This window comes from Lampetra planeri, chromosome 39, assembly GCF_965212315.1.
Source record: "Lampetra planeri chromosome 39, kcLamPlan1.2.h2, whole genome shotgun sequence".
NCBI classification, from domain to species: domain Eukaryota; kingdom Metazoa; phylum Chordata; class Hyperoartia; order Petromyzontiformes; family Petromyzontidae; genus Lampetra; species Lampetra planeri.
The window spans coordinates 2,213,465-2,227,858 of NC_136145.1; the positions used below are offsets into that span (position 1 = coordinate 2,213,465).

Here is a 14,394-nt window from a genome sequence, read left to right on the forward strand (position 1 = left end):
CTGCCGCTCTCTGCAACACTCGCCCGGGACCGCGTACTCGCGATCTCACTCGCTCGCTCACTCTCTCACTCAATCGCACACTCGCACGCTCGCTCGCTCACTCACTCGCTCGCACGGTCACTCACTCACTCGCTCGCACACTCGCTCGCTCGTTCGCACGCACGCTCACTCACTCACTCACTCGCTAACTCACTCACTCGCACGGTCACACGCTCACTCGCTCACTCACTCACTCACTCGAACGCTCACTTACTCGAACGCTCACTCACTCGCACGTGCACTCACTCACACGCTCACTCACTCACTCACTCGCACGCTCGCACGCTCACTCACTCGCTCACTCACTCGCACGCACGCACGCTCGCCCACAATGACAAAACAATATCCACCCCTAGATCAAGTGGTTCTCTAACTTTCGCTGCAGCCATGCACCCCTTTGGTTCTCAATCGTCCAAAGCAATGTGATCATGTTCGTGGACACTAAAGGGTTTGAGGAAACTTACGGTGCCCGTGGCTTTATTTGTGTTTCCGATGATTTAGCTTCGAAAATAAAACCTGGCCATGTCTGGCACCCCCAGAAAAGAGCACCCCCAGGTTAAGAAGCACCAACCTCGAGACAATTGCTGTTTGCGAGTGCCAGGAGGGTGGGTAGGTGGGTGGACATGACCGCGCTCGGTCGCCTTTGTCTCCCTTTATCTCCCCCCACTGCCGATATTTGACACGCGGTATGTTGAACTTCTGTCGCACCGTACGTAGCCAAGCGTGCTAATAGGAGGTGCTCAGAACCGTTTCAAATATTCGCTGCCACTGCTTATGTATTGGTTGTATATTGGTTGTGTATTGGTTGTATATTGGTTATTTATTGGTCGTGAGCCGTGAATCGAACTTGGCTCGCCGGGTTTTTGTTCCGTGGCGCAGTGCGCTAACCACTCCACCGCCGCTCCCCGCACAGATTACACGCTCGCAGATACAAAGATCCCCCGTATAGCCTTAACAGACTGTTGGCGCAAGTGCTGTTAGCGCGCCAGCCCCACGCCCGCGCCGCCTTTGTCTCCTGAGTGGCGACGTTCGCACAACGCGCTAGGTACTCATTTGAGGCTGAGTTGACCTAAGGGTTCAGACAATCGTCACTGGGTGTTGGCCGGGTGTTGCGGGAATCGAACCCGCGTCGCCGGGTTCGCAGCGCACCGCGCTAACCGCTACACCACCGCTCCCCACGCACACAAATTCCTGTGTATTGGTGAAAGTGCTGTTAGCGAGCGCCAATTAAGGACGGCGCGACGCTTGAGGGCTGAGAAGGGGGGTTGGGATGCCTCCCGTGGCCGGCACAACGCCCGGGCCGCTGCTGATATTTCTCATTAACGCCAGGTGCTCGTCGCGTGAGGAGGCTAAAGCAGTCACCTGGGGGAATTGCGATACGTACGGCTCGTCGCTTTGGGCTGGATGTCGAACTCGGATCGCCGCGAACATATAGAACGAAGACAAAAATGTCCCGTGTAGCCTCAACGGACTGTTGGGGCAAGTGCTGTGGGCGAGCATCCTTTGAAAGCCGTAACGGCGCACGAGGGCGAGTGGTGGGGGGGGGGGGTTTCTAACACCACACCCGGTCGCCTTTGTCTCCCCAGTGGCGATGTTCATACACCGCACCAGGAACTCATTTGAGGCTGGTGTTTGCCGTGAGCGGAAATCGAACTCGAGAACGTCCGGTGCGCCCTTCACCACCGCTCCCTACACATATGTATATGTATATGAAGACAGACAAAGACAAAGACAAAGATCTCCCGTGTAGCCTCAACAGACTGTTGGGGCAAGTGCTGTTAGCGAGCACCAATGAAGGTCAGAACGGCACACGAGGTGGTGGGTGGTCTGCACCACGCCCGGCCGCCTTTATCTCCCCAGTGGCGATGTTTTTTTACGCACCAGGTACTCATCTGAGGCTGAGTCGACCTAGGCGAGGCCCAGAACCGGTTCAGATAATCGTCACTGGTGTTGGCCGTGAGCGGGAATCGAACCCGGGTCGCCAGGTTCGTAGCGCAGCGCGCTAACCGCTACACTACCGCTCCCCACTGAAGGGGTGTATATGTGGATTGACACACTCACACTCTCACGGATCTGTGTCCACGTGCGTGCGCATCGCAGCCGACGTATGGATGGTGGTTGTGACAACAGGGCTATCGCGTTCTACGAATCCACGAGTAATTATGATCACGGTATTTCTAACGGTGGAATCGCGCGCCGATTATAATCTGCTCGACTTGAATTCCGAATAGCGCATTAAATGCGCATTGTTTTTAGTTTTGTCATTAAGCGACCTCGGTTTTTTTGTTATCGCGGTATGAACGCGTACGATGGACAATATGCAAGAATCAGAGAAAGAAGTTAATTTCCCGAGTGTAGCCCATTGAGCTAAGGAGTTCATTTTCAAGGGCGACTCGTCCAATGCAATATAACGATGCTAACATATCCTAGAATATACGTGCGCGGTAATATATATGATAATATATATGCAATTTAATAATAACTAAAACAAACTTTGGGTGTCTGACCCGTAGAAGCGAGCGGCTCACGATCGGATGGTTGCGAGTTCAGATCTTGGTTGGAGGTTGACTCAGCCCATCACCCGTGCAGGGCCGATAAAACGAATACCACTGCAAGTATATGGAGAATAAAAAAAACCGGTGGTGGTCCTATGGATACACTCGTCCGCCCGTCCATAGCCACGAGGAATTTCCACCACTGGCTCAGCACTATAAACGGGAGATATGAGCACTTAATACCTCAAATGGAAATTTGAGCGGGATATCACTTCGACTTTGTAGGGGGCGATTGGGGGGGGGGAGGGGAAGTGAATAAAATAAAACTATACCAACAACAAAAAACACACAAGAAGTGTAACCCGCGTCTCCCCGGCCACACGTCTCCGCGCATTGCGAGATGAACTCTGGGTTAGTCGGGGCACATGGGGTCCGGCGCGTGCCGCTTACCAGCCAGGACGTCCTCGGCACGATACACCCCGGGGTCTTGCAGCCGAGCTTGCGAGCCTCGAAATGGATTTAGATATAGAGCAAGGGGGGGGGGGGGGGGTGGGGGACAAAGAGGGCCTTGGTTGGGGTAGAGTGGACCCCGCTAGGAGCCGAGTGGTATTGAACAGAGACGCGCGGTTATGCGACCGGACCCCCGAGATATTTGCTCGCGTGTGTGTGTCTCTGTGTGTGTGTGCACGTGCGTTCTCGTACACACACACACATTGATGCTGCTAAGCGACTGCTTTTTAAGTCGGGGTATCGGTGCCAAAGGGGGAACCCCCTGTGCTGAGCGGGGTCCCCAGCCCCTATATGGGGATGGGGGCTGGATGGCCGGGGTCGCGCGACCCCCTCGAAACCGCCTTTGTCGTCGGCTGAGTGTCTGGGTCGCTTGGAAAGCCGACCACGTTCCGACTGCGCCCCTGCTGACCCACGCATCAACGGCTAGAGGCCCCCCTCTTTCCATAGCCCTGCACCCCCCCCCAAACTCGTAAACAACAACAACAGCAGCAACAAAGCAAATGCTGGTTAATCAGACGAATAATAATGAGACCGTAAAGATGTGTATTTATTCTATGATGTGCGTAAATCTGAACGATAATCCACCGCTATTACGCCGCAGGCTGCGTGTTGCGTCTAAATAATAATGATAACGCTTTAACGTGTGCGCGAAAAATTTGAAAACCTTCCCTAAAATTAAATTAAAAACCCCACTTTGCCTCTTGCATTTCATTATTGTTATTGCTCGTAAAAAAATACTAATCCTAATGTATACATTCTTACGATGCACGTGCGATTTGCACCCGTGAAATAATCGCGAGTGTTAATCGACACGGCGTCAATGAATTGCCCCACCTATGCAGCTCGAGGCAGTTGCGAGCTCCACTAACGGACCTTGGGTTTGGCTACGAATTCGTGCGCCAATGTTAATTTCGCTCGCCCGATGCTCGTCGCATGCGCCGCCGTGCGAGTCTCTGCGCCCACAATCGCAGCGGTGTTATTCTCTTCCGGTCGCCCAAATTAAAACAAAAAAAAATCACTGCCGAGCGGTCGGAAGTCGCGTACCGCTGCGCGCGGGGAGGAGCAGGCGTGTACATGGAAGCTCTCGCTGCGCGCTCCAAGAATCACTCCCTCCACATCGCCGACGACCGCTCGACGTTTCGCTTAGGACGAAAGCGAAGCCGCGTCCGCGTTGCGCGCGTTCACGACGCCGCGTCGCCTCCACGTTCGCTCGTTCGCTCGCTCGCTCGCCCACGTGTGCGCGCGGGATGGATGCGTGCAGTGTAAAAGCCGACGTGATCTCACGCTAGGTGGCAGCAGGACTACAGGCGAGAAGAAGTCGGCTACGTCGGCGTTACGAGGCGTTAGTCAAAGGAGGCCACGATCAGAGTGAATCAGAGAGAGAGAGAGAGACTCGGAGGAGAGAGACACACACACACAGAAGAGTCTGGGGAGACAGGACGCCGCGCGCGAAGCTCAGAGCGCAAACCTCTTCCTCCTCTTCGTCTCTTCACGGAGCCGCGCAGAGGAGGACGAGACCTCGATGACTTCGGACCATCTCCTCCAGTCGACGCTGAGACACAGACACTGCGGTTTGTGTCCTTGGCTGAGCGTGGTAAATCTGGCTTCACGCATTCATTAACACGCGCTCGTTGTGTGCTGTTGTTTTGTCCGCTAAGCGCCGGTGAATGAATGAGCGGCTCGCACTTTGCGCCTCGCGTCCCCCCCCTCCATCCACCCCTGCCTATCTGCCTCTCTCTCTCCCTGTGCGCGTTGCGTGCGGCACCGCGTCCCGTAACGCGAGCGGCCGGGTTTCTCGGGGTGTGCGTGCGGCGGCAACAGCCAGCAGAAGCAGCAACAGCAGCAGCAACAGCAGCAGCGACAACAGCAGTAAGCAGTAACATCAGCAGTAACAACAGCAGCAGTAGCAGCAGCAACAGCAGCAGCAGTAGCAGCAACATCAGCAGCAACAACAGCAGCAGCAGTAGCAGAAGCAGCAGCAACAGCAGTAACAGCAGCAGTAGCAACAACAGCAGCAGCAGTACCAACAGCAGCAGTAACAGCAGCAGTAGCAGCAGCAACAGCAGCAGTAGCAGCAGTAACAACAGCAGCAGTAACAACAGTAGCAGTAACAACAGCAGCAGTAACAACAGCAGCAGCAGCAACAGCAGCAGTAACAGCAGCAACAGCAGCAGTAACAGCAGCAACAGCAGCAACGGCATCAGCGTGCGTGTTGCACTTTCTACTCACGCCGGTTCGAGCACCGCGGTGGCCGTGGCCGTGGCCGCGCGCGGGGGGGGGACTCCGAGACTCCGGCGTCGCTAAGATGACAACGCGGCTGGTCGCGGCGATGGGAACGAGAGGGCCAATTGTTTAATTGCCCCCGCAGGTTTTTGGGGCGCCGCATCTCAGCGCTGTCCGCGAAGCCCCCAGCCAACCCGCACCCTCACCACGAGACTCCCAACTCCCCGCCCCTCACCCACAACGCACGGCTCACCCACAACACCATCGCATCACCCACCCACCCACTAGCCGGCCGGTCAGCCCCCTTTCCCAACTCTCCCCAGCCTCTCTCTCTCCCCTTACGCACCCCACCTCCTTAGTCTCTCGCGCCACCTCCAACTCCGAGGCTTCGCCCCCCCACACCCACCCACCCACCCTCCATCTCTCTCACCCAACCCCGCCGCCTCTCCTCACACGCTCTCCTCCCGAAGGAAGCAGAAGACGGGAGAGAAAAAAAAATAGATTCCCCTTCCCCACTCCTGCCGAGGTCTGGCCCCTCCTACTGGACACATCTCCCCCCCCCCCCGCGGTCCAACCATTCGCCTTTGATTATCAGCTGCCAACAGACCTCTCCTCGGCGCACCCTGACACGCCGAGCCTTATATGGTAGCGGTCGTCATAGAGACGTGTCACTTTCAGCCGTCGTGTCAAAGTTCACTATATACCGACATCCGCGGCTCGGTTGCCTTCAGAGGCACATTTCGCGGCGAGCCGCTCCCGTCGCGACTGCGCACGGAGCGCTCCTAGCCTGAATATTTGATTGGGGGGGGGGGTGAGTGTTTTTTTCTCCTTTTTCTATAAGGGGGCGAGCGTCGAGCCAAACGCCTCCTTTGTGCGTGCGCCTCGCCTGCCGAGGGTTTGCTCTGAAATTGTTTCGCTCCGGGAAGAAAAGAGGTGGTGGTGGGGAGGGGGGGCGGGAGAGAGAGAGAGACACTGAGAGCGAAGAGACACAGAGAGAAGAGAGAGAGAGAGTGGCGAGAGAGAGAGAGAGAGGGAGAGGTGGAAGAGAAAAAAAGAGTCGTGAAAGAAGTGTCCAGCAGCGCTCCTCGCTCGCTCGCTCACGCGGCGTTCTCCGCTGGTGCTTGCTCGCCGCCCGCACTGCCTCTCATCTTTAACCCTTGCCCGGGTTTATTGGCTTCCTGAATGGCTGGATGCGCTCTGCCCTGGACCCGGCCTCCCGACACTCACGTCTCCTGATCGCCCGCCCCGCTCCCGCTCCGCTTCGCTCCTCCGCTCTCCTTCTCATCACCAACGCCGCCTCCACTCTCCGACGTTCCCCCCGTCCGCTCCGCGCCGCGCTCGCATAGACGGGCGTCTTCCGTCGGCCGCGACTCCTTCGGCCGCCGCTCCTTCGCTCTCCTCATCCTCTTCGGCTGCCTCCTCCTCCTCGTCCTCCTCCTCCTCCCCCCACGTCTCTTCCCCCCTTCCCCAGGCATCTCCTCGCCGCGCTATGGCAATGGTTGTCGGGCCGTGGCGAGACCCGCAGGACGAGATGGCGGGGCCGCCGAGCCAGACCGGGCAGCCGCCCCTCGCTCCGGCGGCCGGGCCGCACACCCCGCAGACGCCCGGACACGCAGGGCCGCCCCCGACGACTCCCGGACAAGGCAGCACGCAGGGGGACAAGCAGCAGTCCAATGTGGAGTGCGTGGTGTGCGGCGACAAATCGAGCGGCAAGCACTACGGACAGTTCACGTGCGAGGGATGTAAGAGTTTTTTCAAACGGAGTGTCCGCCGGAACCTGACCTACACGTGCCGCGCCAACAGGAACTGCCCCATCGACCAGCACCACCGCAACCAGTGTCAGTACTGCCGCCTCAAGAAGTGCCTCAAGGTCGGCATGCGGCGTGAAGGTGCGTGTGCCCAGCGAATCTGTGGACACGAATGACAGCAGCCATCTCGCACGCATGCACACAAACACGCAAACGCACGCACGCACGCGCGCGCACGTACACGACAGATGTTTACACGTGGACAATTGTTACGCGGCACATGTACACACGCGCACACACATGCGCGAGCGCGCACGCGCTTTACACGGACGTCTTAACGTTTTGTAAATATTTAGCGATGCCGTTTACGTTCAAATGTTTGCGTTAGAGATTTTTTTTTTTTCGTCAATAGCTCCGTGTGATTTATTGTCTGAGAAACGGACGTACGAGAATGCTTAGTTTGTTTTCTTCTTATTCTTGTGTTTGAGTGTAACGCACACGGGCAATCGCGCAAGTTAAAACGTGCTCGCTAACGCAGTAGTGTTTCACAACGATAATAATAATAATAATTAAACACTTAAACGCAAAGGTTTCAAGGTGCATTCGGACCCGCGCGTGTGTTCGACGCAGCGTGTGTTTAGCGACACGTGATTTCGCAACGCCATCTATATTTCACACTTGCACACACACGCGCGCGCGCGCGCGACACCGCTAAAGTTAAACACACGCACGCGCATCTCCAATTCGGCGCGTCACGTGCTTATTATTTAAACGTCGCGTTTGAAATCTCGCACCGATGCCGTTGAAGTGTTGAGCAGCTCGGGTTATTCTCCAGCTGCTGCCCCGAGTCTCTTGGTTATTCGCGTGGGTTGTGACTTCTTTTAATTGCAGCTCTTGTCCCCTTTCCAGCCGTGCAGCGGGGTCGACTGGCACCCACTCAGCACCCCAATCCGGCGCTGCAGTACGCCCTGGTGAACGGCGACCCTCTGAACGGCCACTCGTACCTCTCGGGCTACATCTCGCTGCTACTGCGCGCCGAGCCTTACCCCACGTCACGCTACGGCAGCCAGTGCATGCAGCCCAACAACATCATGGGCATTGAAAACATCTGCGAGCTGGCGGCGCGTCTCCTCTTCAGCGCCGTGGAGTGGGCGAGGAACATCCCGTTCTTCCCCGACCTGCAGATCACGGACCAGGTGGCGCTGCTACGACTCGTGTGGAGCGAGCTGTTCGTGCTGAACGCGGCGCAGTGCGCCATGCCGCTCCACGTGGCCCCGCTGCTCGCCGCCGCGGGACTCCACGCGTCGCCCATGTCCGCCGATCGCGTGGTGGCCTTCATGGACCACATCCGCATCTTCCAGGAGCAAGTGGAGAAGCTCAAGGCGCTGCACGTCGACTCTGCCGAGTACAGCTGCCTCAAGGCCATCGTGCTCTTCTCCACCGGTGAGTCGAGCGAGTCGAGTGAGCCGGCGAGCGAGCGAGTGGGGGAGCAGGGGGGTAGACTCACAACCAGCAGCAGCAGCACCGCCACCGCGACCACCGCTAGTAGCAGCAGTAAGCACCACCACCAAGAGTAGCACCACCAGCACCCAGTCGTTTGGCGTCACCCTTCACCGCGTGTGCTTTGCCTGTGTGCGCTAAGGGTGGCGAGTGAACGCATCTCAGCGCCTGGCAGCCGCGTCGCTGTGCCTCGATCCATTGCACCGCGCGTGTCATTCCGACAAATATCCATTACGCGCGTAATTAGGTAAATTTATTTACGCATTTATATAAAAAGAGAGCTGAGTATACACGATGATGATATTATTATCAGCAGTGTGTTTTTTGAGGAACTATCGCAACGAAACAAGTAATTAATTAAACGCGTCTGTTGACCCGGCCTTCGACGTGAAACTAAATACGTGTGTCTACTGATACATATATACATAGATGCCCTTCTTGTACTATATATATATATTTATCTAACTGCTACCATTGACATTGATATGTAAGCAGTTAGATCTCATTGGGAGTAGCAGGAGGGTGCGTGTAACTAGCGAGGGACAAAAAGGCTCCCCCCCCCCCCCGAGCGAGAGAAGCAATGAGGACACGGAAAGCCGTGGGGCCCATTAAGTGCCGAGCGCGTCGCGAACACGGAACGGCCCCAGCGGGTTCCGCCGTGCCCCACACCGGCTGCGATCTGACCCACACGCACACTCCCTCGCAGCAAACGCCGGCCAGAAGGGCCGGAGATCGTGCACACACTGTGGGTGGGGGGGGGGGCTGCTAACTTTGGGAGCCCCTGCCAAACGCAGTGCAAACATCCTTCCCATGTATTCCCATCGCGTTCACCGCCACCATCGACCAAAACGACCACCACCACCACCACCCCCATTACATGCAGCGTATACGCTTGTGTGTACACTATTTCACGCACACACACACACGCGCGCGCGCGCACGTGTGTGTCCATTCACTTTTAAAACAACCACTGCTCTCTGTGCGTTCATTCGCTGCGTAATGCATTCGCACATTCACATGTGTGAGTGAGTATGTGTATATATATGTGCGTGTGCATATGTATGTATGTATGGTGAGCGGTAGTGTAGTGGTTAGCGCACTGCACTTACAAACCCGGCGAACCGAGTTCATTCCCGCTCGCAGCTAATACCAGTGACGATTATCTGAACCAGTCCTGGGCCTCCCCTAGGTCGGCTAAGCCTCAAATGAGTACTTGGTGCGTGTGTAAACATCGCGGCTGGGGAGACAAAGGCGGTCGGGCCGTGGTGCTGGCCACTCACCCTCCGTGCGCCGTTGCCAGCCCATCATAGGTGCTCGCTAACGGCACTTGCCCCTACAGTCCGTTAAGGCTATAGGGGGGATCGTTGTCTTTTGTATATGTGCGTGTGATTACGCTTTCACTGACGTGCGTGATTGCATATCTCTAAACCGGTGGGGAGGGCGCGGTTCAGAACAGAGAGCTATCTATTGAATTGTTAGGGGAGTCACTTGGTAGAGTTTTAAAAAGTTAAGTTCTCCGTGAATGGGTTTAACGTTGCGGGGTTAATCCGCCAGGCAGTACCACTAATCCGGCCTCGCGTCGAGCAATAAACCCGTTCATCCACCCGGGGTAGTGGCTCGCAGAGGAGAGGCAGCCCCCTTACAAGACGATAGCCAACTCCAGCTCCCAGCGCTAGCCTCGGCTAAAACACTCGCATCGGCTATAAGACGAGCATCGTCTACAATACTCGCAGCAGCTCTGGCATTTGCTATAGATATGCCCACTATGTATGGTGAACTTATTTCGCTAGCATTCACGATACCACTAACATCAGCTATAACTCTAGCATCATGCATACCATTGGCATTCACTACAGGACTAACATTCACATCAGCACTTGCATCAACTATAACGCTGGTATTCACTATAATACTAGCATCAGCTATTACACTATCATCGGCTACAATACTAGCATCAGCTGTTCGACTAGCATCGGCTACAACACTAGCATCAGCTATAACACGAGCGCTTACTATACCGATCACAGTAGAACTATCTCTAACAGTAACACCAGTGCTAATGCTATCCCCTTACAAGTTTACAGTCCAGGACTATCAGCAGCACAGATTGTCGCTGAACTAACACGGGCATTAACGCCAGCAGTAACTCTATGCCTAACAGCCGCACCAACAACACATGCGTTTGTGAAAACAATCGCCGACCCTGGCTGTGACACCAGCTCTAACTCTCACTTTAGCAGCACTAACGCGGTCACTATAATTACTAGCGCTATCCTTAACACCACCACTAGCTCGAGCTGGAACACTCGCACTGACATGAGCAATTGCACTAACTCCCGCTCTAGCACGTGCCCTAACTCTATCCCTAACACTAACACCATATCGCGCACTAACACCAGCACTAGCTATTGCTGTAACATTAATACTGACGCTTTAAAGACAGCACTAACACGATAGCAATATCTGCAACACTCAGGACTAACGCCAAGCTTGAAGCACTAACTCAGTGAAGTAACACGTGCAGAGTCCCCATCACCAACATCAAATACAAAGATCCCCCGTATAGCCTGAACAGACTGTTGGGGCAAGTGCTGTTTGCGAGTAGCACCCTGTGGGTGGCCAGCCCCACACCCGTCCGCCTTTGTCTCCCTCGGCGGCGATGTTGTTGACACACCGCACCAGCTACTCATTTGAGGCTGAGTCGACCACCACCATCATCATCATCATCACCACCGCCATCAGCAAGCATCACAGAGTCGTCTGTATTGTCAACTCGCAACTCACCGCAGCCGTTCCTTAGTTCCTTAGTGAGCTGCGTAACTGCACACGCGATCATTATCATCGAACGGCACATTTCGACAAGGTACTCCCGAAGAGACACTCGTGTACTCGGCAATTGTTATTCTATATAATTTAACACAACTCGCTAGCTGGTCATTCAATTTTAAACGGTTGTTTTTTTTGTTGTTGTGTTGTTGATGTTGTCACCGGCATATTTGGTACTAATTATAGCAATGCTAACGACGTGCAGTGTAATATTGAACGCGTTAACAATGCTCGTGATGTGTGAGTGGGGAGCGGTGGTGGAGTGATTTTGTACTGCACCGCGCTACCGAACCTGGCGACCCGAGTTCGATTCAGTGACGGCTAACGTCAGTGACCAATATTGACCCGGTCCTGGGCTCTCACCGCAAGGTCACCTCAGCCTTAAATCAGAACCTGGTGGTTGGTGTGTGTGTGTGTGAACATCGGCACTTGGGAAACAAAGGCGGCCTGGCGTTGTGCTGACCAACCACCCCCTCGTGGTGCGGTGCCGGCCTTCATATAGGTGCTCGCTCACAGCATTTGCCCCAGCAATCTGTCAAAGGCTATACGGGGGATCTTTGCCTTTGTCGAGACTCGTGGAGACACCAACGGGATGGGTTTGAATCCCGTCCCGCCGGCGTGGCTGCTATCGAACGCCGATTGCTCGTCATTAGCACGATTACCCAAAACAATTGGGACAGTCGTGAGCGTCGGCAAGTTCTTAAAAGTAACCCCCCCCCACACACACACACACGCAATCCACACACACATCACACACCGCACACACACCACACACAAACATCACACACCACACACACATCCCACACACCCCGCACACACATTACACACATCACATCACACACACCGCACACACACACCGCACTTCACACACACCGCACACATACACCGCACATCACACACACCGCACACATACACCGCACACACACACCGCACACACACACACACAACGCACACACATCACATCACACACCGCACACACACGCCACACACACCACACACACACACCACACACGCACCACACACACCGCACACACACCGCACACAACGCACACACATCGCACACACACACCACACACACACACATCGCACATACACCGCACACACACACATAACACACACACACACCGCACACACTGCAAATAACGAACTCAGCTCCGGCTATTTTCCCTATAGGCAGTTGTAAGCCGAACCGGCTATGCTTGTTCGCATGCCCGTGTCTGTGTGTTTACGCTGTGTGTAGTAGTAGTAATAATAATAAACGCCCTGCCTGGTTTCGGGGGAGTGGGGGGGGGCCTTTGGCCGTAGCCTCCCCACGACTCGTATCCGCACAGCTCAGCGAACCTCGCGAGCCCGTGAGTCGAGGGGTGAACGCGCACGCGACGGGCCGACTCGCGTCTCTCTGACGGCCGCTCGCTTCGCACCCAAATCGGCTGCTCAATGTGGCACGATGCCTCCTCCCTCTCTCTCACGGCGCTTGATGACGACGCTCATGCCGCTACCGCTGATGATGATGCTGTTGCTGATGCTGCTGCTGATGATGATACTGTTGCTTATGCTGCTGCTGATGATGCTGATGCTGTTGCTGATGCTGCTGCCGCTGATGATGATGCTGATGCTGTTGCTGCTGATGCTGCTGCTGATGATGATGATGATGGCAAGGCGCGTCCTAAGGCCGCGCGGACAGTCCATCGCAGCATCAGTCTGCCCCCCCACCCCACCCCATCTCACCATGTTGTCTCGTCCGTGTGCCCCCCCTCCCTCCTCCTTCCCCTTTTTCCCAATGGCCCCCTACCCCCCCCCCCCCAATTGCCGTGCCTCGTCAAAGACGCGTGCGGCCTCTCGGACTCGGCGCACATCGAGAATCTGCAAGAGAAGTCGCAGTGCGCCCTGGAAGAGTACGTGCGGAGTCAGTACCCCAACCAGCCGACGCGCTTCGGCAAGCTGCTGCTACGCCTGCCCTCCCTGCGCACGGTGTCCTCGTCTGTCATTGAGCAGCTGTTCTTCGTGCGCCTGGTAGGTAAAACTCCCATAGAGACTCTCATCCGTGACATGCTGCTGTCCGGTAGCAGCTTCAACTGGCCTTACATGCCGATACAATAGAGGCGTGCTTGGGTGGAGGATGAAGGTGGTGGTGGTGGTGGAAGGAGCGGCAGGAGGAGGAGGAAGGCCGCATTGTGTTTGGCCAGCCAGCCCCTCCAGCCCGCACCGCACAGCACGATGATGATGATGATGGCGGCATGTGGAAGACGGCCTCGTGTTGTAAATAGAAGAGACGCGGACTCGATTAATGTCCATTATTATATATATAAAATGAGTGAGAGATAAAGCGTGCGCGCGTGCGTGTGCACGCGAGAGAGAAACACACACACGCACAGAAACATGTGTCCGCGATGCTGGTTGTTAGAAGATTTCGTGTAGTGTAGGACATGATGCTCTTAGTCGATGTTTTGTAAAAAAAGAAACGGACACGAGAATAACACGGACTTGTTTAATTCATTTCCCTTCCCCTTATTCTTCAATGGCGTCCTGTAAAAGATGAGCGAACGACAGACACGAGATGTGATTGATGAATTACCGTAAAACATTTTTTCCATTTGGGGGTTTGTGTTTCCCAGATTCTTGTAAAATCGTTCACGTGTCTCTACGTAATTCATAGCTGTTTTGTATTTCCTGGTTGCAAACCAGATTCGTTGTGATGGTTACTAATAATTTTGATATAGCCATTTTTCATATTCAGTATATATAAAAAAAAAAACACAAAAAGAGGTCTGTGCGTGTGTCATATCCTTGTGAGCCGTGGTTTTTTTAAGGAAACACACAAAAAAACACTTACTAAAAAAAAACCTCGAGAATATGACACGAGCGACACCGGGGGACTCGACGGTATTGACAAGGGCGACTCGGGAGTCGAAGTCGTCCGTGCGTGCGCTTGGAGCTGTGTGCGGTCTTTGGAGGGATGCGGCACAGCGCGTGCGTGCGCGTGCGTTCGTGCGCGTGCGTGATGCGTACACGCACCGCGTAAATGCTGGGGGGGGGGAGGGGGGCGGCTGGGG

General features: G+C 55.2%; 1 protein-coding gene across 3 annotated transcripts; it reads left to right on the top strand.

Annotated features, from left to right (window-relative positions):
* Positions 1 to 5,690: 5,690 nt before the first annotated feature.
* Positions 5,691 to 14,104, top strand: LOC144731480 (COUP transcription factor 1-like). Of its 3 annotated transcripts, XM_078612551.1 has the most exons (4): positions 6,665 to 6,947; positions 7,071 to 7,156; positions 7,907 to 8,458; positions 13,167 to 14,104. In XM_078612551.1, the coding sequence occupies exons 1-4, from the start codon at positions 6,757 to 6,759 to the stop codon at positions 13,439 to 13,441; spliced, it is 1,104 nt and encodes a 367-aa protein (XP_078468677.1). In that variant the 5' UTR covers positions 6,665 to 6,756; the 3' UTR covers positions 13,442 to 14,104. The 3 variants fall into 3 exon arrangements, with proteins under 3 accessions (XP_078468676.1, XP_078468677.1, XP_078468675.1); XM_078612550.1 differs by having other exon boundaries at positions 5,691 to 7,156; positions 7,925 to 8,458; XM_078612549.1 differs by having other exon boundaries at positions 6,665 to 7,156.
* The last annotated feature ends 290 nt before the right edge of the window (positions 14,105 to 14,394 follow it).